Source organism: Prinia subflava, chromosome 4, assembly GCF_021018805.1.
Source record: "Prinia subflava isolate CZ2003 ecotype Zambia chromosome 4, Cam_Psub_1.2, whole genome shotgun sequence".
Classification (NCBI taxonomy): domain Eukaryota; kingdom Metazoa; phylum Chordata; class Aves; order Passeriformes; family Cisticolidae; genus Prinia; species Prinia subflava.
The window spans coordinates 1,118,714-1,144,284 of NC_086250.1; the positions used below are offsets into that span (position 1 = coordinate 1,118,714).

Consider the following 25,571-nt stretch of genomic DNA (forward strand, 5'->3'; position numbering starts at 1 on the left):
TGCCAGGGGACAGTTTGAAGGCCAGTCTGATCTGTGTAGTCTGCACCTGGTTCACTCCTCACATGCACTACGGAAGTGTCTTGGATTTTGGGTCAGGGATCCTTTCCTTCCCCACAACTCCAGCACTGGTCACTGCTTTCCATGTCTGCCTCCATCATTCTAGGTGTGTCCCCAGCACAATTCTGTGCCTACCACAGTTTAGCCTGGAGGCTCTCATTATTTTGTTTTCGTTTTTTGATCGAAGCCGGATTAACCTGCTCAAGTGTGTCAAAAGCAGTAAAACCTTTGTGAAATAAATGCACAGCTCACATGCCTTGAGCATGATCCTGCCTTTATGGTGAACCTCAAATGTCTTGAAGTTCAAGGATGGGACAAGGAAGCAAAATGCACGTAGGATCACTAGAAAATCCCACCCAACACATGAAAAATCTGGGTTACAAGAACAGAACTACTTGAAATGCAGAGGCTTTCCTACTGTCCTTTTATTTCTGAGACTTCTGGACACTGGAAGGAGGTGCTGTGCATAAATGATTCTGATGACCTGTACTCATTTCCTGCTGGTTTCCTCCCCAACAGAGAGCTCTTGGGGGTTTTCCTTCTTAGATGATTAGAAGCCCATCTGCCATGAAAACCTCCTGTCGCAGCAGGGGACTTGTGAAAAACATGAAAAGGGGACTTCAGCATCTGATAGAATTTAATAAGAAACTGGGTGGCCTATTTTAGCTTAAATGTGGGGCATCCCTGGTTCATCAGATGTCAAGGAAGGACCTGGACTCTGCTTTACAGGGAACCACTGTCTCAGAAGCACTGGGTATTATTTCCTGACCCTTTCCAGGCATATTGTGTGATCCCATGGATCACAGTCTCTCTGAGCTCATCCCTAAAGACTAATAATCTCCCTTACAGTTTAGGGCACAAGGTCTTTAGGGCTAAGTGCCACTTCTTGCAAGGTGCCTGCAGGGTTTCCAGGTGAGTGGGGTTCTCAGCTTGACTGAAGCTTCTGACCCATGGCTGTGTAAAACAAGGAACAGTGCCAGCTATTTGTCTCCTGTCTTTATCCAAAGCCAGCTGTGACTTCTAAGAAAGCCACAGCAAGCCACAGCCCCAGTGTTTGGCCAGCAGAGGCTACTGTGGCCTGGGTAATGGCTGTCCTAGGACATCCCACAGGGTGTCACTGCCTGGTTGTCCAACCCACGCTCTGTTCCAAAGAGCAGATGCCATGGCTTGCAGGGGAGTAAAGCGTCCCTCCTGCCATCTCTCCACATTTGCCTTTTAAGTGAGATGTAAGGGTGTTGGGGAGAGAGAGGCTTTTGTAGGTTTTGAGTACTTTCTCTTTCCATTCCTTTCCCTTCACATCCTGGTTCATCTCTTGCCTCCCAGGCTGGTTTTCTTCTCTTTGCTACTTGCTTTCCCACCCACCAGACTCCCACCACTGTGCCACAAAAAGCTTTAACAGCTACAGTGCTGAGCTCTGTGAGAGAGAGGGAGAGCTAGGGGCCAGGGAGGAGCACAGAGGGGATTTCTGCCTTCTGTGGAGGAGTCTCACACAAATATTTTGTTTTGCTTGTTTGTTTTTAGGCTCTTCTGCTCTCTTCCAGCCTTTGAGGAGGTCCTGGCTGGCCCTGCATATTCACAGGAACCAACAACCCTAAGCAAGAGATATTGAAATGCCACACCTTGCTTTCCTCTGGTGTTTGAACTTTGCTGAGCAGGAGATGCCAGATTCTAGTACCAGGATTAGAAGGATGCAGGACACCAGTGCTGTGGAAAACCCTTCCCCTCCACCCTTTTCCTCCGCCATCTTCCATAACAAACCCATCCTTTCCTGTGATGGAAAGCGGTGATGGAAAAAATGACGCCCTCTGAACTTAGACTTCCTGACTGTTTGCTGGTCCCTCACCAGTGCCAGCTGTCACTGTCATCCAGCATGGCTGATGTTGTTCCCTCCCAGGCATGGCCACCCCAACCTGTCTCGTTCCTTCTGCAGCACCTTTCCTGTTCCATTCTCATGTTCCATGTGTATTCCAGCCCCACAAGTACCTTGTGTTCCCGTGCCTCCCTAAACCTTTCCATCTACCCAAGCCCTCCATCTCCATCTCCATCTCCATCTCCATCTCCATCTCCATCTCCATCTCCATCTCCATCTCCATCTCCATCTCCATCTCCATCTCCATCTCCATCTCCATCTCCATCTCCATCTCCATCTCCATCTCCATCTCCATCTCCATCTCCATCTCCATCTCCATCTCCATCTCCATCTCCATCTCCATCTCCATCTCCATCTCCATCTCCATCTCCATCCTTCTCCTCCCCTGCAGCCCTGCATCCCTCCTGCCTGCCCTCCCCACAGTTGTATCTCCATCTCTCAGCTGTGATCACTATCTCGGCCATGAGCTCTCTGCTGCGAGGGTAACGCCAGGAGGGCAGGTCTCAGCGCTTCCCACTAAGCAGCGGCAGAGGGCCCGGGACGGGCGCGGTGTGGGATGCAAGGTGTGAAAAGCTTTTTTCTCTTTGCCTGCTCCGTGCTCAGGCTGGGGGTACCTGAATCATCCTCTGAGACAATGCTGTAGATGAAGCTGCCGGGGGGATGCTCGGCCGCCCTGCGGTACCACAGAGGGAAGTGGTCCATGGTGAAGATGCTCTCCTTGTCCTTCTGCGTCAGGAATTTCCTGCCAGGAAGACAAACACATGTTGTTCAGAGGGTGGAGGAGCGCCAGCCCTTCTCGGGACAACTGCGGCACACCTGCGGCCGGGCGCACCGCCCGCGTGTCAGTCATCACCCAGGGCTTTTCCACGCGCGAGGGCAGGCGGTGTCCCGCTGTCCCCCGTGTTCCCCGTGTCCCCTCAGGGCAGGGCCGGGCCCCCGCTCGCTCCTCGGGGGCGGCCGCGCCCGCCGCGCCCCCCGCGCCCGCCGCCAGGTGCCGCTGTTGGCCCGGCCCAGGCCCCGGGCGAGCCGAGGGGCCGGGCGGGGCCGGGGGACAGCGGGATGGGGCGAGGGGACAGCGGGCAGCGTGGCAGGGTTGCCGGGCAGGGCGGCAGGATTACCGGGAATGACACCCCGCGAGCAGCGGGGGCAGCGCCGCGGTGCGCAGGTGGAGCTCAGGTGCGGCTGATTTGTGGCCGCTCGGTGCCGCAGGGGATGGGGAGCAGGGGAGGAAAGGGGATCAGGCAGCCTCCTACAAAAACAAACCGGCCCCAAACGTAAGGTTATGCATCTGTGCATAAACCCTCATCTCCTCCGGAGATGCTCAGAGCAGAGGGACCTCCTAGCAGCCTTCCAGTATCTGAAGGAGGGCTACGGGGAAGCTGGAGAGGGGCTCTGTTAGGAACTGTAGTGATAGGGCAAGGAGAAATGGGTGCAGATGGAAAGAGGTGACCTTTAGGTAAGATCTTGGGAAGGAATCTTTTGCTGTGAGGCTGGTGAGAAGCTGGAACAGGCAGCTGAAGGAGGTTGTGGATGCCCCAGCCCTGGCAGTGTTCAAGGTTGACTAAGTTAAGCAACTTAGTCTAGTGGGAGGTGTCCCTCCCCATGGCAGAGTGGGTCAGGAACAGATGATGTTTAAGGTCTGTTTCAACCTCTGAAATGGAATGATTCTGTGATTCCTAGAGAGGCAGAACTGAAGTGCTTGAGCAAAGAGGTGCTTCTGAAGGCAATAGGATGTGTCCTGGGAGCACAGCAAGACAGGCAGTGGGTGCTCAGGAGAGACCTCATGAAAATTAGGTCATTTGCTTCCCTGGAGGTTCATACAGCTTGCCTGGCAAATCCCTTTGTTTTCAGGCTCTTGTTTTGCTGTATATTTTGACGTAATGATAATTCCTCATTTACAATCCCTTCCTCTCAGGGGATTCCAGAAGCTCCTCCTGTGGGATATGTGGGGCTCTGTCTGCAGTGTGGTGACTGTGACTGTTTAAGGCACTGAACGCTGCTCCTGATGAGCAGTGGGGAATCAGGAATCATCACATTAGCCTCCTGCAGCACACGGCATTTCTCCCTTGTTGCCAGACTGAATTGTTCAGACTGCTTCAAACACATGAAAAGTGTCACCTTTCAGGCACAGCAGAGCCTGAGTGTAGGACACATGTTGGGGAACTTGGGGACAGTGGAACAGCTGCCAAGGAGCAAATGACCACCACCCACATGGTCCCTTTCTGTTCCATCTGCTGGTGTGCCTCTGCGACCTGTCCTTTCCTACAGCAGCGTGCACCAGCCTGCGCATCCGAAATTCAACAGAATGCAAACTACCCTTTCCACGTCAAAACCCTTCAGTGCACAGACACTTCTGCCTTGAGGGAGAGGACAGGGAGGGAATGGGATGTGACAGATGTCAGTCACATCATGTAACGCCTCACTGCGATGTGGGCAGTGTGAGAGGCAGAACTGCACAAACCTGGAGGAGGAATTGAGACAGAAAGATCAAGCTGGAATGCTGCTGGGGCATTGGAGTGCAGAGCCTTTGCACTGCAAAATGGTCCTGGGGGTATGGAGTAACTGCGGGCATTTTCTGTGACAGCTGACTGAAGTCAGGAATGGTTGAAGGGTTTCATTCAAATGAATGCACTTTGGGACAGGATTTTGAGAAAAACTCAAAAGGGCCAGAGGAAGACAAAGCCCCCTACGCCAATCCTGTGAATCAGCATTAATGCCATCAAGGTGGTGCTTATTTCCATTCTATCTCCCCAAAAGCTGGTGGTGATCTCTGGTGCCCCTTCAGAGACACTGACAGAAACCCCTTAATGCAGTTTAGGGACTTACTTGTTGGAAATCTTCTCGGAGCCCACATACAGGGCACTCCTCATGAGTCCAGCCCGAGTGCCCAGAAACGCCATCTCAATGCCTGCCTCAGTGTCCCTGTGGAACAGCAACAAGCACAAACAGACATTTCTCAGAAGAACAGCCATGATCACTGCCCCAGGGGGAGGGCCTTTCAAACTTGAAGCCACATCTGGAGACCTGGTCCCAAGTTCATTTGCAATATAACCCATTTCCACCAGGAGTGATCCTGGCTCCTCCCTGCTAATGGCAACAGGTTACTGGCTGACAACTGACAGGCTTTAGACTTGTGCTCAGACTTAAACTTTTGAAGTCTGCTTATTTCAGTCTCTTTTAAGTAGGCCATAAGCTCCTCTGCCCCTGCTAGCTCTGCTGCAGGCTACTCTCACGAGGCTGAAGTGAAGGAGAGGAACTGCAGAAGGAGAATGGCTGGATCAGGGATGCAGAGAGTGGCCAGGGTACAGAATGTGACCAAAGAGGGTGTGTTGGTGTAGCTATTCAAAGCTGTGCTGATAATTGGGTAACCTAGCAGGATTGTCACTGGCCCAGCTTCTGTTAGTGTAGGGATACAGGGAACTGAAATGGGAACAGGAGTCCAGTGGCCATTCTCATCTGTAAGTAACACCTTGTCTGCTGAAAGAAGATCTGTGTGACAGGATACAAGACACCACAAGCAAGAGGTGCCTCACTGGAAATAATAAAATACAAAGTTGCTTACTGAAGCCAGCCTGTCCACTATCTTCCTGAGGTTCAATCTGGAGGTACCACCACTAGAGACAAGACCAAACTCCTTCTCTCTACTAGAAAAACCCTCACCAAACTAAAGGCTCTCCCAAGGAGGCCCAGATTACTGGAGTTCACTCCTGAGAGACACTTTTCAAGCTATGGAGCTATTTCTATCAGCTTTTTGAGCTATTTCTACAGTTTCTTGTACGCTGTGCAAAAGTTTGTGACTATTTCAGGCACTGCATAAACCCACAGCATCTGGAGATGCATCTTCAGTGGTGTTCTATCCATATTTATGTCTTCTACACTTACAAGGACATGTTGAGGGCTAGTGTTGTCCAGTAGGCCTCCATGGGGGCAGTGACCACTGCATCGAACAGCACTTCCTGGACCAACTCCTCATCACCTGAGGAGAAAAGGGAAGAACAAAAATCAGGAGAGAAAGACACGATTCTCCCTAGATGTGTTAGAGAGTCCCTTGGTAAGGAGCATCTGCCTGTCCAGGACAGTGGATCAATGTGGCACAGAAAAGAGGCTTCCCATTACAGGGCAGAGAAGAGATCCTAACACCCGGGGTGGTGGAAAACACGGGAGCAGATGTTACAGCCAAGATCACACAATTACAGAATCAATGAGGTTTGGAAAGACCTCTGAGATCATTAAGTCCAACCTATTAAGGTCCATTAAGACCCAACACCACCATGTCAACCAAACCATGGCATTGAGTGCCACATCCAGTCTTTCCTTAAACCCCTCCAGGGACTGTGACTCCACCACCTCCCCGGGCAGCTGTTCCAAGAGCTAACCACCCTTTGCTGTGAAGAATTTCTTCCTAATGTCCAAAATCATCACACCAGTCCCCCTGCAAACTCTGTGGAAGGGTGGTGCCCAAACAAGTCAGAGGCTTTCAAATGAAGATATTCACTGGAGCATCACTTGACTCTCTGAACAGGCTGTCCACAGTCTTTGCCTCAAATCCCTGCCTTGACTTTTCTTTGGGTATCCTGTAGAGAGGATACCAGCCAACACCTTCCACTCAAGTAGCTTTGTTCAAAACCATGAGAGACTTTTTTTACGGCCTCTACTCTTCCCTTTGCTCACTGGCTTCTCTGTTAGCCCTCACTTCCTCTGAGTCACAAAACATTTTCCTGTCCTGGTTTTCACCAGATGCTCAAGTCAGTCCAGGCTACCAGTCTAATCCACTTTGGGCTGGAGCTAAGAAGTGATTAGCAAAGTTCAAGGTATCATCATGTGCTAAATGACATGCCCCAGAAGCCCGTTTCTTTGACCTGCTTTGTTTCTGTACTGCCCTGCTTGCACTAATCTGTGAGAAGATGGTGACCATCGTGTTGCAGAAATGCCCCTTGCAGTCCTGTTCTAGATGAAGCCACCCCACCATTTCAGTGTTTCTGGCACTGAAACTTTCTGTTTGACATTCCAGGTGTCTCTTAAGGTTTTAGCTGTAGTTCTCCCAAATTTCTTTGTCACAGATCTCAGGATCCTTGTCTCCATAGTTGTTGTTTTTCAAGCCTCAAAATCAGAACCCACCATGAGATCTTTCCCTTTTCAGGCCCCCCATACCTAGGATTCATGTGTTCAAATCATATCTGTTTTTCCTCTGCAGCACTTCCAAGCCTGCATATTTCTCCAAGTCAGCTCTCCTGAAATTTTCCTCCTCCCTGGCCTCTTCAGCTCATTCATCTCCTCTTTCCAGCCTACTCCAAGGACAGCCTGGAGGGGTCTGCTCACATTGTGCAAGAGAGGAAGGATTACTGGATTACAGTTGATTTTACTTCTAAGAGATTCCCAACCTTGTGCCAAAGGTTTGTGCCTGTGAGGTGCAGTATTACATGCAAAAGCTTGTACTTAGCATGACTAAGGGGCCTGAAGGACATCCTGAAAGCAAATTGCTGTAAGGAATTCCCGTGCACATGCCCATCTGTCCCCTAAGAGATCCCACTCTTCAGTGGTGCTGCATCAGCTGCAGGAGAGTGGGACCTGGTGCAAGGGATGAGCAGCAGGGGGAGCAGGAAAGATAATAATCCTGTGACCATTTTTTTCTCCTGGATCCATCAGCTGTTGTACCTGGAAAACAAAATTAATCATCCTTGTTCTGAAAGAACCCATCTCTCCAGAGGGCACTGTGAGCCCTTGGAGGATGATGCCTGGTGTCCCTGGGAAACTGAGCTGTCCCAGCACTTTTCCTGCCTTCTCCTGCCATTGTCCCCTCTAGGCCAGTCAGTCAGTCTGTCTTAAACCTGGTGTGCAGCCCCTGCCAAGCTCCATTCAAGCCTTCCAGTTTCCAGTATTTCCTATGCTGAGACCTCCAGTAAGACTGAGTTGTGTGTCAGCTTTGAAATGGAAAAAAAATCCTCTGACGGAGACGAGGAGGTGGATCCTCAGCTCATTTCCACTTGTGAATTAATCTGGGCTTGAGTTCAGTCCTGCCTGTGTGAGCGAGCACCACAGGGGCTCAGTCTGACACCAATCAGTTTGTGACAGTCCCCTCTCCCCTGTGATGGGCACAGGAAAGCCCCAGCAGGGCACTTTCCGTGCCTGGGACTCACATTCCAGGTCAGGCTCCTCCCCAGTGAGGAAACGGATCACAGCCTCCAGCTGGCTGAGCTTGCGGTGGTCGGGATCGATGTCGGTGATGCAGTAAATCCTGTGGGGAGGGGACACGAAACCCAAAGGGCAAAGAGAAACCACAGTCAGACAAATGCTCCTGGATGATAATAACTACAGAAAGAAAGCCAGCAAGAAACCTTGGTCTGCAAAGTCTTTACCATTGCTGCATGTTGAGCCCAGTCTAGATCTAAGTGTGGCTGTAAGTCAAACCCTAGCACTAAACCAAACACCAATTAACCTGAGCACTGTGCTCAGCAGGGTTGCTGCTCTCCAGCACAAGCTCACAATGCAACAGAGCTGTTCCAAACCCTGCCAGCAGTTTCCTGTGTCGTGTTGTGTAAGATGTGTACCCGTGCCTGTATAGACAATAACACTGATGGAGAGACCTGAAAGGCAGAGAGTCATGTGCAATGTGAGGCCAGGCTAGGAAAAAATAAGAGACACGGGAACAAAGTGTGAGATGAGGAATGATCTTGCTGTGTGATATGGTGACAACAAAAGCTGTCCCACGGGGACTCAACTGCAGGAGCCTCAGGACAGTTTGGGCAGAGGTGGAAGAATGTATTAGAAATGCTCTGCACTATAAAGGAAACCAATCTTCTAATCCTGCTTCCAATTTTGACTGCTCCATTGTCAGGACATGGGAGAGGAAGGGGTTATAAGAGAGAATTAAAATTCATAAAGGGGGTGAAAGGAGTGATTTATGAGAAAAGTCTAAGAGAAATGAATATGTAAAGTGTGGTAAGCTGACACCTGAAGTCAGGAGTAGAAGAAGGAGAAGTCGCTGTTTGTGTCTCAAATGTGCTGCTTGTGAAACTTGACAGTGTAATGAGAGGTGAGAAGGGGTGCAGGGCTGCTTGAATATAGTTATTTTGGCTTTGATACAGCCTGGGTTCATGTGACTGAGTGGGACTGAATGCTGGGTTCATGAAAACCCCAAACCTCACAGCAATAAATGGAAAGTGCCGTGCTTCACCCTGTTTCATATCCAAACCAAGCAAAACCATAAGTTCTGCTTGCTATTGAAACAGGGGTCATAAATCACCTCCATGTTCGCTAGAAGTTAGGTCTAGGCTCAGTTCAGAAGGATGCCAACCAAAAATAAACTAGGATTTAAAAAAGCATTTCAATCTCTCATCAAGCTTGCAACAAAAATCCCTAACAGGTCTGACATAGTGTAGGTTTTGTGAGACAATTCTGAGCAACATGAGGAGGAACAAAGTAAGTCTGAGCACAGAAGACTGAGGATAAACCTCAGCTGTTTCTTAGGAGAGGAATGTGCCTGGTCTTGGTGGGATCCCCTGAAGGAAGAGGTGAAGCTCAATTGCCTGGAGACCACCAGGTCTTTGCAGGTACAGCACCTGAGCAGCACTGCATTTTCCCCAGGCCACAGAGGGTGGTGAGCTCAAACCACATTGCTGGGAGCTTCACCCAGATACCATGACCAAGTCTTGTGTCACTGACAGGATTTCCTCCACTTACCATTCATTAGCTAAAGACAGGTCTGGCTGGAGCAGGTCGTGCAAACCTGAAAGCAGAGAGTACAGTGAGTATTCAGTGCGGAAGCAGACAGACACGTACAGGCTCTGAAGGAGCAGTGGTGACATCCAGAGTAGCTCCCCTGTCCCTTTCAGGTTAACCTACCTTCTTCCACTGACGTGTTCCCCAGCAGAATGTACTCGCCGTGCCCCCTGGACAGCACAACCCCCAGACTGCAGGCAAGAGGGAGAACAGAGGGCTTGTCAGCAAGGAAAGGTGTCACTGCCTGCAGCTACAGCCCTAAAGACATTGACTCCCTCCACAGCTATCACAGAAAAGAATATCATGGAAGAGGATTAATGAGATCCAATCTCAGCACAGGGGGCTAAAGAACCTGTGAGGCATTGCTGGTGGCAATTGTTTTGGCCAACAACGATAACATTTTTCAAATCTCTGCCAGTTTCAAACCATTTCAACTGGGGGAATAAAACCAGCACCCTTCCCTCCCACACATACACACAATTTGCTTCATTTGTTATTTGTTGTTTTATAATTTTCAGTTTATAACAATGTTGGGGTTTTTTTTAAGCCATACACTAGAACCATATACCATATTCACCAGAAATGAGAATTTAAGGTGTCTCATTTCTCTGAAATGAAACAACATGCTTTACCTAAGGTATTGCTTTCGGACTCTGAATTTCAGGTAAATCATAATATTCCTTTTGAATTGACCCCGAATAATATTTTATTTGCAATAGGAACAAAGAAACCAGTTATCCCTACTTGTAGCAAGATTTATGAAGAGAAGGGACTGATCTGCTGTCCCTGAGAGTCCTTGCTCACCTGAAGGGTGTGCCACTGATGTCCGTGAAGAAATAATCATTGGTGAGGAAGAGAACCCGTTTCTGAAATAAGAGAATGAATAAGAGAGATTGTCTGACAGGGCAGGGGCACGGTGGTGATGGGGACCTGGGATAATGTCCCCAAGGCTGAGCAAAGCCAACACCTCACACCCTGCTGGGCAGGCTGGAGGCTGGGATGAATGTGCAGTATTCAGCATGTCCAGCACCTCGAGACTTCCAGGATCCAGGCAGCCACTCTATCTTTCCAACAAGGGCTTCAGATAAACCTTTCTTTGTTGCAGGGCTCCTGCCCTGGCTGCAGGAAGGGGTGAGAGGAAGCTGCCCACCCTCTCGCCCCCTCCAAGCACACCTGCTGGGGCCCTGCTGCTCCTCTGCTACACACAGCAACCCTGACAGCTTTGCACATCATCATCATCATCATCATCATCTCCAGCAGGAGGGGGGCTCGGGGGCAGATAGGGAGGAGGGGTGGAGTAGAAGGAGAGGCAGAATGGCAAACCTATTCTCTGTGTGGGTGGGCAGCCAGAGCCAAGTCTCCCCACTCCTGTGGGAAATGTTGATATTCCTGACATTTGCTTTCATGCCAAAGTGGGACAAAACATTAACATCTTGCAATTTTGTTAAAAAAATCAGTTTAAAAAAAAATTTACATTTTCAATTTGGAAAAAAAGTGCTGTTTCAAATCCAATCCATTTTATTTGCATGCAAATATCTTTTTCAGACTGACATTTCCACCGAAGAAATTTCAGATTATTGAAAGCTGCTTCAGAACTTCATCTGTTTGCCAGACTGGCCTTTTCCTGTAGGAAAGTGTTGATTTCAGTGGAACACTTTTCCAAAGGAGAAAACTTTCTGGAAAGTTTCTATCCAAGCCTTATGCCAGTATATGAACCCTAATATGTTTAAAATCCTAGACCCAGTCTGAGAACGAGGTGAGAGGATGTGTGTGGGAGACAGGGGAGTGAACACAGAAAGCTCAGTGTTCCCCAGGGAAAGTCTGCTCTGACCTGCTCGAGCTGAGCAGCCCTGGAAGTGCAGCGAGGCACAGAGGGCTGCAGCTCCACTCTGAGCACCAGGTTTGTGCTCACTGTGCTGACAGGGATGGGGGCTATCATTAGGTGTGATGGGGGTTCAGGATATTGTTGGGGGAGGAGGTGGCAGGTGGCTTAACCCCTTTCCTCCCCTCTCTTTCCATGCATGGCAGCTGTACTGCTGAACAAAAGGGTCTTCTGCTGGGCCAAGACCACCCAGAATCACAGAATCACTGAGGCTGGAAAAGACCTCTGAGATCACCAAGCCCATCCTTGGACCCATCACCACCTTGTCAAGCAGACCATAGCACTCAGTGCCACGTCCAGTCCTTTCTTGAACACCTCCAGGGATGGTGACTCCCCCACCTCCCTGGGTGGTCCATTGCAATTTTTAAACAACCCTTTCCATGAAGTCATTTCTCTTACTGTGCAAGATCTTCCAAAGGGCTGTGATACCCTCAAAGAAAATCACTTGATGATGTTTTGGCGGCTGTGGGTGGTACAAAAGGTATTAACCCTCCCTTTTTTTGCCTGTCTGATCTGATGATGGAGGCATGGAAAAAGCCTGGCCACTACTCTGAGACTCTTTCCTTTAGTGGGGCTTGTTCTGCTCCTCCTTTTTTGCACTGATCTGCTCCTCCTCTGGTGAGTGCTCAGCCAGCCCCAAGACAGCTGGAGGTACCACCACTTACCCCTGGAATGGAAAGTCAGAGTCACAGCCCTTCTGTACTCAAGCTGCAAGCAAAGGCATTTCTGCCCCTAGAACTCCCTAACAACTGCCTCCTGTATGTGTTCCTTATTTTTTCCTTGCTGTCTCACTCTGTTCTCGATGCCCTCCTGGAATCAATGTGGATATTGGCATTTATGTGGCTGACAGAATAATTTCCATCCCCTTCAGCCAGGTCTCCTCTCCACAGTCTGGCTGCCTCATTCTCTTTGTTTCAAGGCTCTGTCAGCACTTCCTTTGTTTCAGTGCTGCTCTGCTTCATCAGCTAGCACAGTACAAGTGGGAATTGCTAAGCTTCATTCCTGGTTTCCACTCTGTGTGGATTCTGATAATAGCAAAACTGTCACAGACTCAGCCTCAGTCCCCTTTGTGCTTCACAAGGCTTCCAGAGCTGCAGAATGAAACAAATATCTCTCTACCAAGGCTACTTTTTGTTATCTTCTTTTTCCCATGGGTAGGGGAGCAGAAGGATGTCTCTAAAATATTGAATTAAAAGGTATCATTGGGTGACTCAGAAGAAGTGTTATTGAGGGTGCACAAAGGGGTTAAGCCAGCAAAAGAAGCAATCTAGGCCCACAAAGGATAGATCTTGCTCTAAAACCTTGATTACTTTTCTGATAGAATAACTAAGGTAATGGATGAAGAAAATAAAGGACATGCAATATATCTGGGTTTATATAAAGTACTTGAAACTGCTTCTCAAGAACTTTTATTCCAAATAATCAGTTAAAGTGGGCTTAAATAAGATATGGAGGGAGAACCAGCTGCAGAACTGTAAACAAAAAGCAACAGTAAACAACAGGTTGTCGAGGGAAGAAAATCTAATGGGAGGAACAGACTCTGCCTTAGCAGCCCTTCTGTACAGGCATCTTTCTGTAAGACAAAATAGAACATTTCTCTGCATACTGAAAAAAGTGTCTCAACAGCCCTTAAAATTAGAAAGGCTGGATGAAAAAGAGAAGTGGGTTTCATGTGGGAAAATGGCAACTGGAAAAAATAGCTAAGAAACACAGAAGTGAGGGTGGCAGTTCCAGCACAGCTGTGGGAGGGAGAAAAAACCTGAAGGGACAACAGAAAGGAGACTGGGGCTCCCTGTTCAGAAATATCCTATTGCAGAAAACAGCTGCTCTGTACAGAGGAACAGGGAAACAGGCACATAATTCAGTGAAGCCCTGGCACTTGGGCACCAGAAATGACAGAAGAGTGAACAGGAACAATCATAACAGCTGAAAAGTGCGCAAATATTTCAAATGCAGGAGTCAGCAATGCCTGGAAGAAAAGCAGAGCTATCAAGAGGGCCATGGGAGTTGCAAACACCAAGAACTGAGAGAAAAAAATGTAGTGACTAGATCTAAAAAATGTAGTGAGAAGATTTAGCAGGACAACCATTCAGAGGACACAGAGGGGTGTCTGCATTAGGAGATGGCTCCATCTCAGCAGTGGCTGTGAGCATCTGGTTTGTTGGAATTGGTGTTGACCGTGGCTTAGCATGGGAGCAGTGCAGCCAGCCACTGAAAAAAATGCTCTCTATAAAGGATGGAAAATTTTCCTGAAATATAGAAGCCTTTAGGGCAGTGTAACTTGCAGGACTCTGGAATACTTCCTAACAGGAAATGATGAAAGCCAAAATCTTCAAGAGAGTTAAATAAACGTGAATGAAAAAGTACCAGTGACCATAAATGTACGAGATAATGCTGCACTGATTCCAAAGGAAGAGGTAAAACCCTGCCCTAGAGCTGGAGTGCTCAAAAGTCTCCATTTCACTAGGACTTTCCATAAAATGCTGCAAATATTTGCATAGAAATTTAATCTTGGACCTGGATAAAGGGAATCACATTCTGACAAAGTGAGGGACAAAGTTTTCATGAGTGGTTTTGGGTAGGGAAAGAGGATGGCAAAATAGCCTCCAAATCTCCTTCTAAGTCAGCTCAGCATAGTCTTCCCCTGTTGTAACTCTTGAAGATCTCTGATTCATTTCACAGCCCTACAAGCAATGAACAACATGCTTTTTGGCTTTGTCTGGACAAGTAGGGAGCTGAGACATTTCCAGCACCTTCTGAGAGCAGAACCTTGGCAGGTGTAAGGAGCACTTCTGATGATGCTCTCTTGTGTGTCCCTAGCACTTGTGTTATATATGTGGTGAAACAACAAAACCCTCACCCCCAGGAAGGCTGCACATTAAAAACCACCCCCTTTGTGGTTTCTCAGCATCCACTTCCCATCCACTCCCCTGTGTGACCTGAGCAGAAGGAAGATTTCTTACCCCTTTGTCCACAGGGACCTTCACATCCATAGAGAGGTAGCCTGTTTCCCCATTGATCATAGCACTTCTCAGCTGCAGAGGGGAACAAGTTTGGTGTTAGTGTCTCCAAGCAGGGCACAGCAGGAATTAACAGAGCCACTTGTCATTAACACACAGGGGCTGGCAGAAAGAATCACTGTTGGTTCCCTCTCCTCCCCAGCTCTGTCTTGCTTCTTTTAAACAGAAATCCTGTTTGCAGTGATCAGAATCCTTGGGCAGTCAAGCTGATAAGTGATACAGAAAAGTAATAGTTTATCCTGAAAGCTCGTTGATATGTCTTTTAGCAAAAAGAAAGGACCTGCAATCTATGAAATTGCCAGTCCCAGTTACAGACTTCACTGTTTGGCAGCCAGAAATTCATTAGCACAGTGCTTTGAGAGCCTGGAAGAGGAGAAAAGGGAGAAACTGACTCCCTCAGACTGAATCCAAAGCTCTTTGACATTTTAAAAACTGATTTATAAATCATAGGCTGTATTCAGCACCACTTCTGAGGTGCAGCAAAGCAGCTGTTTAGCACAGCAAAGCATGACTGTATGAGAGCTGGGTAGGCAGTGAGAAGAGCACTTTATTCAACACAGGTTCCAAAGGGAAAATGTAATTTTCACAGCGACTCCCAGCCTCTTGCAAGAAAGATCCAGGAAATTTTTCCACAAGTACAGAGGCTTTGACTTCATATCCAGCCTGCCAGAGCATATCAAGTCTATTGCTTCAGGCTGGATAGAAAAAAATAGGTGGGAAGTAACTTACTCATTCACAAATTGTTTCCTTACTCCCAGAGACAGGCCTCCATTCAGGTGCTAGCCAGTGCCAACTGCACTGGCTTTACGAGGCCACGGTGTTGTTTATTATGGCTGTTTGATGTGGGTTATTTACAGACCTAGAATGTGAAGCTCATGTTTCCCAAGGCCCACATCTTGGAAATGAAAACACGGACTGGTACTATTACTCCTTTCTGGCTAAGAGTGTTTGACCTTCTTCCAGAGCCTCAGCACACTCTCTGTTCTGCTCTGACAGCCTGCAGGATTTGCTACGGGTTCTGGGTTTAGAATCACAGAATATCCTGAATTGGACACAAGGGTCCAGCTCCCGGCGCTGCCCGGGGCACCCCGCGGTCACAGCGGTGCCCCAGAGCGCTGCCCAAACACTCCCGCAGCTCTGGCAGGCTGCTGCTGTGCCCGCTGCCCTGGGAGCTGTTCCAGTGCCCAGACACCCTCTGGGGAAAACCTTTCCCTGCCACCCAGCCCAGCCCTGCCCTGGCACAGCGCCAGGCCGTGCCCTCGGGTCACAGGTCACCGGAGAGGAGAGCAGGGGCTGCCCCGCTGCCCCTCTCGGGAAGCTGCAACTGCAGCGAGCTCTGCCCTCAGCCTCCTCCAGGCTGAACACACCAAGGGCCCTCAGCCTCTCCTTGTCTGGCTTCCCCTGCAGACCCTGGGCCCTTCCCCTTTCTCCCCTCACACTGTGAATATCCTGTGCTGCTTTACAGCCAAGCCCAAGCCCTTGCTGCTGCCTGCTGCAGGTTGCACCCCCGTGCATCAGTTGGTGTTTTTCAGACAATGCCAGCCAACCTCCCCCTCCTGGGTTTCTTTTGGCAGCCGCCTGCGTTACACATCATTAGCACTTGGGCATATTTTTCCAGCCTGAATGTGCTGCTTATCAGTGTTGCTGAGATTACACTGCAACTGATGTTGAGTCTGTCACTGATCTGATGCCATAGCTACAAACATGAGTGTTGAAATGCTGGCAGCTTTCTGCTGCAGTGGGTGTATCTTGAGAGCCTCTAGACTTGCTGAAGTCACACTGCAGATATCGCTCACGTCACTGAACGTCTCTGCACCCTCTGTGACTGCAACCTTTCTCTCCTCTGGAAGACACAGTGCAGGAACACAAAGTGGCCTTTGTTTCTCATGCTGGTTTCATGATATTTTTTTCCCCCTGGATAGATTTACTCTGATTGTCTGTGCACAGAAACCTTACACCTGGTATTGTATTTGCACTCAGGTATCAGTGTCAGCTGGTCAGACAGGAACCCACTAGCCAAATAAATATGAGAGCAAAACAAATTTCCTTCATTTCCTGGATTATTTTTTTTAATAGCAAACTAGGCAAAGAGGAATAGCTCCAAAAGTGGCTCCAGTGAGAGAGAAAACCCCAATGGGAGCAAAGTCCTATAAGAGACCAGTGACCCTACACAAAGCCACTGACAACTTGCATCTTGGTGGTTCCACTGCATGTAAAACCTCTTGTTTTTGTTTTGCTTTCCATGTTACATAGTTTTGCTGTGTTCCCTTTCACAATTTGCTACTCTTCCACCTCCCGAATCCCTTTGATGTTGCCTTTATACTTGGCCTACACTAGTGGCAGTAGCTACTGTGATCCTCTTGCTGCTCTGTTTGTCCTACCTGTTTAAGTGGATATCTACAGCATCAGATCCGTTTATCTCAGCAGTCTCCCCTGCAATCCAGAAGCAGGTGTCTCACAGCTAATTCTATCTTACTCCAAATTCAGTTCTTATCTTAGTAATTTAAGGATCTATTTCCTCCTAGTTCTGAGTAAAATAAAACCAGCCACAGAGGAACCTGTCTATATTCTCATTTTATCTGGGGTCCTAGATGTGCAAAGCAGCACTGTGCAGCTGTTAAGGTGCACACTGTTTCTTCTTTATCACTTGTTAATAATTTTACTCAAAAGACAGTGGAAAAGAGTTTGGGGGTTTTAAATTTTTTTTCTCCTCTGGTCAGTTATCGCTTTCAGTGCCTCCACTCTTGTGCAATAAGGGGGTTCCTGGAATTTTTTTCCCCAAGTGTCTAAGTCCTTTATCCTCTGTGTCTATTATTAATAATATATTAATTCAAGAGAATTTGATGAATGTATCCTTGATGAATGTACTTCCTTGTTCCTGCCCTCTTTAGTGGAGTGGCTTCAGCTGTATCTCACACACTGCATGTGTAGGTGACATCACAGGACACTGCCACACTCCCAAACCGCTCTGGCTTTGGATTAAGGCAGCATTAAGGGCCTTGCACAGACTGGAGCATCCTCCAAAGTGCTTCCTTCCTGCTCCCAGCACTCATCCTTCTTTGTTCCATGAGAAGGAAAGCTCATACTGGGAAGAAGACAAGCACTTGGCAGGGGAGCTTCATGCTTTGTTCTCTTGTAAACCACCCATTTCTCTTAGTGAGAGCCAGTCAGGAGTGCTCCCACACCTTCCATACAGGCACACAAAGCTACAGGAATGGCTAAATCCATTTTCTGACACTCACTATTTCATCCTGGTCTTCCCACTCCACTTCTGAGAGATCTACGCTGTTGTAGTTCGGCTTAGGCTTCAGTTTCTTTCCTTCTTTATACTGGCATTAAAAAAAAAAAGAAAAAAGATTCAAGTAAGTGGCTAGATCACTTTCTAAACTAACCCTTTAAGAAGTGGTGTGTAATTTGAAAAACAGGGCTGTCTCATCTCTTCTCTGACTAGGAAGGCAGAGTTTGTGCCAGTGTCTTCTTGGTCCCATGTCACGTATTTCCAGGGGAGTTCCAGGGGACAGACAGGGACACAGCTGAACTGACAGGTAAAGGCTATGGCCTCCTTCTCCTAAACAGCTCAGCACAACACCCTTGCCTGCAGGACATGGGTTTTTTCCCTGCAGCTAAGAGTATAATCCCATTAACGTTATAATACGAGCAGGAGATCGTTTCTGATGGCAGCCAGGCTTTGACTCCACTCACGGGAGGCTTTTCACCTCGAGCTAATTGACGCAAGAGGGCAATTCCTCTGATCTCCGGGGTGCGAGAAGGCACGAACCGGGCTGGGAGAGGCCAGCTGAGGGTGGGAGGATAAAGCAGCGCCCGTGCCCGGCTGTGCCTCGCCCTCCCTGCAGACACGGCGTGTCCCTTCCCTCTGCACACCGAAGTGACTCCCGCAGCCCCTGGCTCCCTGGGCAAAGCTGCCTTTTTGAGGACAGGGCCACCTTTCAGCTGTCTGTTGTGGTGACCACAGCAATGCCGATAGCTGTGAGCAGGTGGGTTTGTTCTGAGCAGCACACACCTGAAATGTAAAACCCTCGCCTGCCTTGGCAGCCAGCAATGAGGACAGCTGGCCCTCCTGCCCCTGTCTGGCAGAGCCCGGTGGCTTTCATGGCTCAAAAACCCCAAAGAAATCAGAGGCAGCACTGAAAGTCTCTGTCTCCAGTCAGCAAAGGCTCTCAGAGGCACAGCTCTACGTACCAGGGGACGGAGGTCTGGGTGTGAGAGGATGTAGCCGTTGTTGGTGTTCAGGAAGGCGTAGCCATGGACACCCAGCTGCAGAAAGAGGTTTATTATTAGAATAATCAGAGCTTTAGCTACAAACACTGCTGCGAAATGGGTGCTGCTGGCACCACCAGTGTGGAGAAATGCTTTCTTTTTAAAGGTGTTGGCCAGCAGAAAATGGAATCCATCCCAAAGCGGGTATCTGTCTGCCCTGTCTGTGCTTGGATGCACAAAAGGATGTGCAGATGTAAGGTCTGTACACGTTCAGTCCTGTTAGCAGCCAGAGGCAGGCTGAGCTCTCCCAGCAGAGCTCCAGGGGAGTGGGCAGTGCTGGGGAATGCTGCAAGGAGCCCAAAGCAGCGGTGACAGCTCAGCGTGCCCACCACTGCACCGTGGAGCACTGAACGAACAGTGAGGAGCAAGCTCACGGATGGCTTCCCTGGAAACCATCAGACTTCAGAGCAGCTCTGCGTTGTGTTTCAGTGCTGGCAAGACCAGAGCTAACCCGGGCCAACTGCACAAGCCTGTAGTCTTAAAATGCTTTTTAAGGAACTGCATAATCTAACAAGAGCAGACACTGGCTGACCTGATCTGCGAGGGATTTCCGAGAGAGCAATTACTCAGCCCAAGCCCATACATAATGCAAATTCCAGCTACACCCTGAGTCGCTAAAAACCTGCAGATAGCCCGAGCCTGCCAAAACAAGAGGTGTCTCAAGGAAAACAACGATGGATAAAGTTTCTATCTTCAAAAAAAAAAAGTTGCAGCTCTATTTTCCTATAGAGACAATCCTGGAGGGGTACCAGTAGGGAGGTGAAGAGGTAAGTCATTTACAATCTGCCTGTGCATTCAGGGAATCAATTCTGAATTTCACACATCCCAGGCCAAAACCTTGGCCTGTCTCTGTGTGAAGCAGCTTTTTGAAAAACACACTTGGCTTAACTCAGTGTGGCAAGAATGAAACCAAGACACTGGGTCAGCAAATTTCTTTTTTGGCCTATTAAAGCTGAAATTTCCCAGCCCAGTAAAAGCACAATCATTAATATACAAGCTCCAGAGGTCTGGAGCACTGGAACTGATGCTTTTGGAGCCCATATGCCAGGGAATTCAAGTTAAGGATCCTAGGTTTCCAAACTGGTGTGGAGTTGGAGGAGTTTCTGAGATGTGCCCTACTGCTGATATAATGAAATCTAAATTTTTCCCCTCCTTTCCTGGCACTGCTTAGAGAAAAGAACAGTGACCCTCCTTAGCCTAGAAGAAAAAAAAAAAGTATATCTGTCCTTGAAATGACATGGGGAAAGGGAGATGAAAAGGCATTATTCTCATACAGGCAATAATTATATAAAAATTGGCCCAAACCAGGCAGATTTGCACGCTGAGTGCAGGCACCTTGACACTCACAGTTCCAGGGCTGTCTGCAGGATCATGTCCTACAGCTGCCTGTTAATGGCCTGCCCTGCATCCCTGTCTGGAAGTGCCACAGAAATTCACAGCTCCTGACAGCACTTTCAGCCCTGAGAGTGTTCAGCAATCAGATTTTGGACAACTGCCTCATTGGTGGTAGTAGTCTGATGGTTATTTAGGAGAAACCAAGCACTGAAATGTTGGCTCAAATTGCCAGATTTCATGGTGGTCCTTGGATGTGCTTGTTGTCTCCTGCTGTGCAGCCTGACAGGACAAAGGGTCACTGCCTGGAATTTACGGCAGAACCCAAACCAAATAGAGCATCTCTGGGGCAATTTCCTATGGATGAACATTTTTTTAAAAGATACATTGAACACAGAGCTAATGGAAAGTTTTTTGACTAACAACTTTGGAGAGCAAATACTCTATCCAGGTACAGCACACAGGGAGTGAGAGCCAACTTTCTGTACGCTGTCCTGCCAAGAAACCATCACGCTGATCTGGAGAAAGGAGCCTCTAGGCATGACAGGAGAGCTGGCTCTCCATAATCCACTCAGCCCTCAGTTTTTCTGCTAAGAATATTGACAGTGAAACAAGTGCATTTTTTGCCAGCTGGCATGGCAACTCTTGTCCTCTGGGAACTGGATATGAAACTTTAATTCTTCTGATACAGGCTGTCATCTCTGAGGGATCTAGGCTGGTGACCATCAGGATGTAAAGGTTCCATAACCTTTTGCCAGCCTGCTGGATCACCCAGTCCTCGTGCTGCTGAAGCAGCCTAAAAGCTTGTAGCAGTGAATGATTTCATATGTGCTGTATAGAAACCACACACCACCAGCTCTTCCCTTCTGCTCATAGGTTTTCCTGCAGAGCAGAGAAGTGATTTTTCAGCCATGCCCATGGAAGTGTGAGCAGTGACTTTGCTGTGCAAAGGAATCAATTGCATTATCTCAGTCTTACCTTATACCGTGGAGCTAGTTTTAACAACTCCCTCAGTGGTACATCAGAGCCCACCACGCCCAGAAGAATGCCATGGGATCGCTTTAAAACAAAGGAGAATCCATTTTCAGAAGCAAAACCTGGTAGTTTTCTACCTGAAAACACATTATTGTCCTCCTAGTTGTCTCTCACCCATCCCCTCTAGGCTTGTGTGAAAGTGGTTATTCAAAACCAATTAAAGTACTTTATAAAGTCCCAAGAGTTATTCCAGTGCTTATGGAGAAGAGCATTTCTACACAGCACTAGTAAGTATTCACTACTGTGATTTGGAAGTAACATAAAATCACTGAAAACAAGTTTTGAGGGCAAACCCCTGCATTCAGTATGCATAAATACCAATAAAGTCAAGAAAATAATGCAAACCAACATGAATGGGTTGATAAATTGGGCCAACTAAGTCAATTTCTAGGTTAACAAAACTGTTAACCTAGAAAAAAGGAAACCCCCCCTCCATGACATGGTGATCTGGTTGTTTAATAAGCATCTGGAGAGCACTGTGGAAAAATTACACACAGGCTCCCACTGCAGTGCTGTGCTAGTGCAGGCTATGGCCAGCCCCAGGTGGAGAAGGCAGATAATCACTTGTAGGACCTGGATGAAGAGTTTGTCCCCTGTACAGCACTGCTAGGGCACTATTCTCCACTTTAAAATGATGCTGAGAAATTAGAAACGCTACAGAAAAGAGTGTCTAAAGGGTTTCAAACCCCAGAGGAAATGCCCTTATCAAATCATCTAAATAATCCTTTTACATCTTATCAAGATGGGCAGGTTTGATTTTATGGCAGTGTAGAAGATGCTTCCCATGAGAACTTACTAAAGGGTACAGGCTTTTTAATCTGAGGAAGCCATTATGAGAGGAAGGTGAGGTCAGACAAATTAAAAGCAGAATTTAGACACCAGTTTTTCATGAAGAGTTAGGGAGCATAATGGAGAGAGCTTGGATCTGGATGCCTTTCTTCACTGAAGCTTTTGCCTAAACCAGGGTATTAGGCTCATCTGTGTGAGATGTAAAGGTCTGCAATAAAATGCAGACTAGACAAGGTAATGATCTCTTCCAGCCTGAAATTTCAGGGTATGTAAACCAGGCTCAGTTTGAAAATGGAAGGGATAAAACAAGGAGAAGTGTCATATTTGAGGGGTATTTTAAAGAAATGACAGCCTATCATTCTGACAGATAAATTATCACCCATCCACCCTGCTGGAGGTCTGCTGCCTTCCCTAATGGCCGGATGTTGGTTCTGAGGCCCTTTGGCTCTAGAACCCTCTAGGAACCCTGGGCACTGAGAACTTCAGGTTTTCTGTCTGACAGGCACTGACCCCCAAGAAAACACTGCATTGACCTGAGGCCATGGAGAAGGCTCCAAAATTGAGTGATAACACTGGGATTGTGGGTGTGGAGTTTGAATAGAAGTGTGTGATCTCACAAGGTGGAAAACTTAGGGTTTAAGCGTTTAGAATACAGTAATATACATAAACCAAGATGGAGGATTTAGGGCATAGGTTAAGCCCTTCTTCACAGGTCTGGGTGGTAGTTTTTAATTGGGTAGAAAAGTCCTCATTGTGGGCCATGGGTGGTTGGTTATTGGGTTAAAAGCAAAAATAATTGAGGTGTCATTTCTTAATTGGACAGTTTATCCTTAAAGGCCTTGTAGCAAAAGAGAGAAAGGCTCCATTTTTAGTTTGTTAGCCAGAAGTGCTGTAGCACTCACAGTGTGTGAGACTGTAATGTAGATAAGAATTAATAAACACCCGAGTCCGAACAAGAAACACTGTCTGGAGCATTTAACCCCGTCCCTGGCAGAAGGAGATAAAACGTAGCGGAGCCGCGGTGCCGCGCTCGCTCACCGTCTCGTTCTTCTTGCTGAACACCGGCATGGCCACCGTCGTCATGAGCAGCAGGCTCTGCGCCTGCGACGCGAACAGCTGCCACGGAGCAACAGCGGCGCGTGTGTTAGTGAGGGCACACCCGGGAGCCCAGGGCAGGGACAGCCCCCAGGACCCCAGAGCTGCACTGCAGCCCCCCAGAGCTGCACTGCAGCCCCCCAGAGCTGGACTGCAGCCCCCCAGAGCTGCACTGCAGCCCCCCAGAGCTGCACTGCAGCCGGCCACCTCCCTGCCTCCCACCCCTCGGGAAACCTCCTAAACACCCTGTGCCCAAGAGGCTGTGGGATGGATGCTCCTGTGGGGTGGTGAGGATGGGATGGAAGCCAGTGAAATGCGTGGAAGAGTTGTTTTAATGAAGGGACAGGAACCTGTGGAAGTGGTGGAACAATTTATACCCACCACTTTTGATGAGTGTAGACACAAGCACTTACACAATGAGTGCAAAAAGCACCAACACAAGCAGCACAGAACAGGGGGAAGCCACACAAATATGAGCAAAATCACAAAAAGGGTATCATCTATGCCACAAACATATGAATACCACAAATGAGAAACACCACAGACAAATATTGAAATACACAAATACACACAAGGCTACTTATATACGGTTGTTACTCAACCATCTCAGCTCAGGAAAAAGAGACAAAGTCATGATCCAAACAGATACACCATAGAGAGCTGCCTCTATGAGGGATACAGGACATGCATGTGTAATGGGATAGGAGATGTTCCCAATTCAACAGAGGGCAGATGCTCTAAAAGCACATGAGAGGAGGTAAAACAGGCAAGCCTTATGCAAAGGAGTCTCCCAAACATGCCTAGCCACAGAAAGATTCTAATCCTCAGTTGCCAGTGGCATCACTCCTTCCATCTCTTGTTTGCTGAGGTGAGTAGCAAGGCAAGAAATGACCTCCTGTCCCTATTACAGAGCCTGCTGGGAGCCACAGAGGAGCAAGTCAACAATCCAGTCACTCGATGGACATTTGGACTTGGTATCTTGAGTTACTTCTCTGGATGATTTTTTGTGGGATCTTCCCACTCACAGCAACACTCACAGTAACACACAGCAAGCAAACCTCTCTTGCACTTACTGGACGTGTGGAAAAAGAGATCAGGTGAGTCAAACTACTGCACAACACAGACAGCCCTACCTACTCTGAACCAACAGCACAGCTCTCCAGTACATCCAGCACCTCCTCTCCTCTTCCTGCCAGGGCAGGAGGGCCCTGAGTGCTGCAGATGTACAGGCCAGCTGTGGCTGTGGGGCTGGCACTGACACAAGGGGAACAGCACACGCAGAGAACACAGGCTGCAGTTACCTCCTCAGACTGGGGCAGCTGGTGAGAGACATGGATGAACACAGAAATGAATGCATGAATGGAGGAGCGAACCAAGGACAGGAGAGGCTGGGACAGAGCAAGAGAACAAGACAAGAGGCAGGAAACAAGATGCAGAAAAAAACATGTGCAGCAAACAAATGCCTGTGGCTGCCTTGGGAAGTGTGACCCTATACACCAGTGCCAGAGGTGACAAGTCTGCTGATAAAATAAACCTCCTGGGTAATTAGTAGCATTTCTGAAGGCTTTGATTAGTACACACAGCCCTCATCTGGCACAGCTCATGCAGCAGAAGATATCCCCACGTCACCCTTGGAGACCCAAATGTCCTCCCACAGGGCAGGTCTGGGACAAAGGTGTGCTGACTGTCTGGTCCTTTGCAACGTGTCCTTAGCCCACAGGGCTGGGCTCAGGACTGCTGTGCTGAGTTAGGTCTTGCTAGGTTTAAGGAGGGAAAGAGTGACCCTGCTGCCTCTGGTGAAATCTGTATCTTTGAGTAGCAATTTGCAGTTAGCTACTGGGCTGGAGGAACTCAGTCTCTGTGACCCAAGGCACAGACTGTGTGAGTAAGCCTTTGGAAGGTAACCTGCTTGCACAGAAGCACACCTCAGGTGACCTTGTGCCTGTGTGACTGGTCCTGGGCACCTGAGTCACTGCAGATTCCTGTCTGACTCTGCATACACACCCTGGCTCCAGCAGCGAGCAGGAAAGGAATACTGTCTGTCTCAGCAGAGACAGAGACCAGTGACTTCTATCAGTCAACCAGCTCCTGGCCTGTTTTACCTAAATGTGGGGTGAACTTGGGGCTTTGTTTGGGTTTGGCGGGTGTGGGAGGCCCTTACACACCTTAGCTCCAGCAGTGCGTGGAAAAGGAATACTGTCTGTCTCAGCAGAGCCAGAGACCAGTAACTTCTATCAGTCAACCAGCTCCTGGCCTGTTTCACCTAAGTGTGGGGTGAACTGAGGGCTTTGTTTGGTTCTGGCAGGTGCAGGAGGCCCTTACCGCACTGTCCATGTAGGCCTCGGTCCAGATGATGTCGTGGTCGTGGTTGATGACCATGGGCCGGCTCAGCACGTGCAGGTACTCCATGACATTTTCCTGCACATCTGCCAGCGTGGAGATCTGAGTGTAGTACCCTGCAGGGAGAAACAGAGCCCTGAGTCACGCTGCTGAC

The 25,571-nt window shown here is 48.5% G+C and overlaps 1 protein-coding gene across 1 annotated transcript in view; it reads right to left on the minus strand.

Annotated features, from left to right (window-relative positions):
- CACNA2D4 (calcium voltage-gated channel auxiliary subunit alpha2delta 4) overlaps positions 1–25,571 on the minus strand; it is a 117,692-nt gene that overhangs the window by 66,524 nt on the left and 25,597 nt on the right. The window contains exons 13-25 of the mRNA XM_063395088.1: positions 25,400–25,533; positions 23,021–23,098; positions 21,137–21,217; positions 18,749–18,823; positions 17,791–17,877; positions 14,492–14,563; positions 10,451–10,512; positions 9,770–9,837; positions 9,608–9,653; positions 8,065–8,162; positions 5,810–5,903; positions 4,754–4,849; positions 2,542–2,669 (exon numbers count right to left, since the gene is read on the minus strand). Of these exons, the coding sequence (XP_063251158.1) occupies positions 2,542–2,669; positions 4,754–4,849; positions 5,810–5,903; positions 8,065–8,162; positions 9,608–9,653; positions 9,770–9,837; positions 10,451–10,512; positions 14,492–14,563; positions 17,791–17,877; positions 18,749–18,823; positions 21,137–21,217; positions 23,021–23,098; positions 25,400–25,533 (1,119 nt within the window). The remainder of the gene's footprint in view (positions 1–2,541; positions 2,670–4,753; positions 4,850–5,809; positions 5,904–8,064; positions 8,163–9,607; positions 9,654–9,769; positions 9,838–10,450; positions 10,513–14,491; positions 14,564–17,790; positions 17,878–18,748; positions 18,824–21,136; positions 21,218–23,020; positions 23,099–25,399; positions 25,534–25,571) is intronic.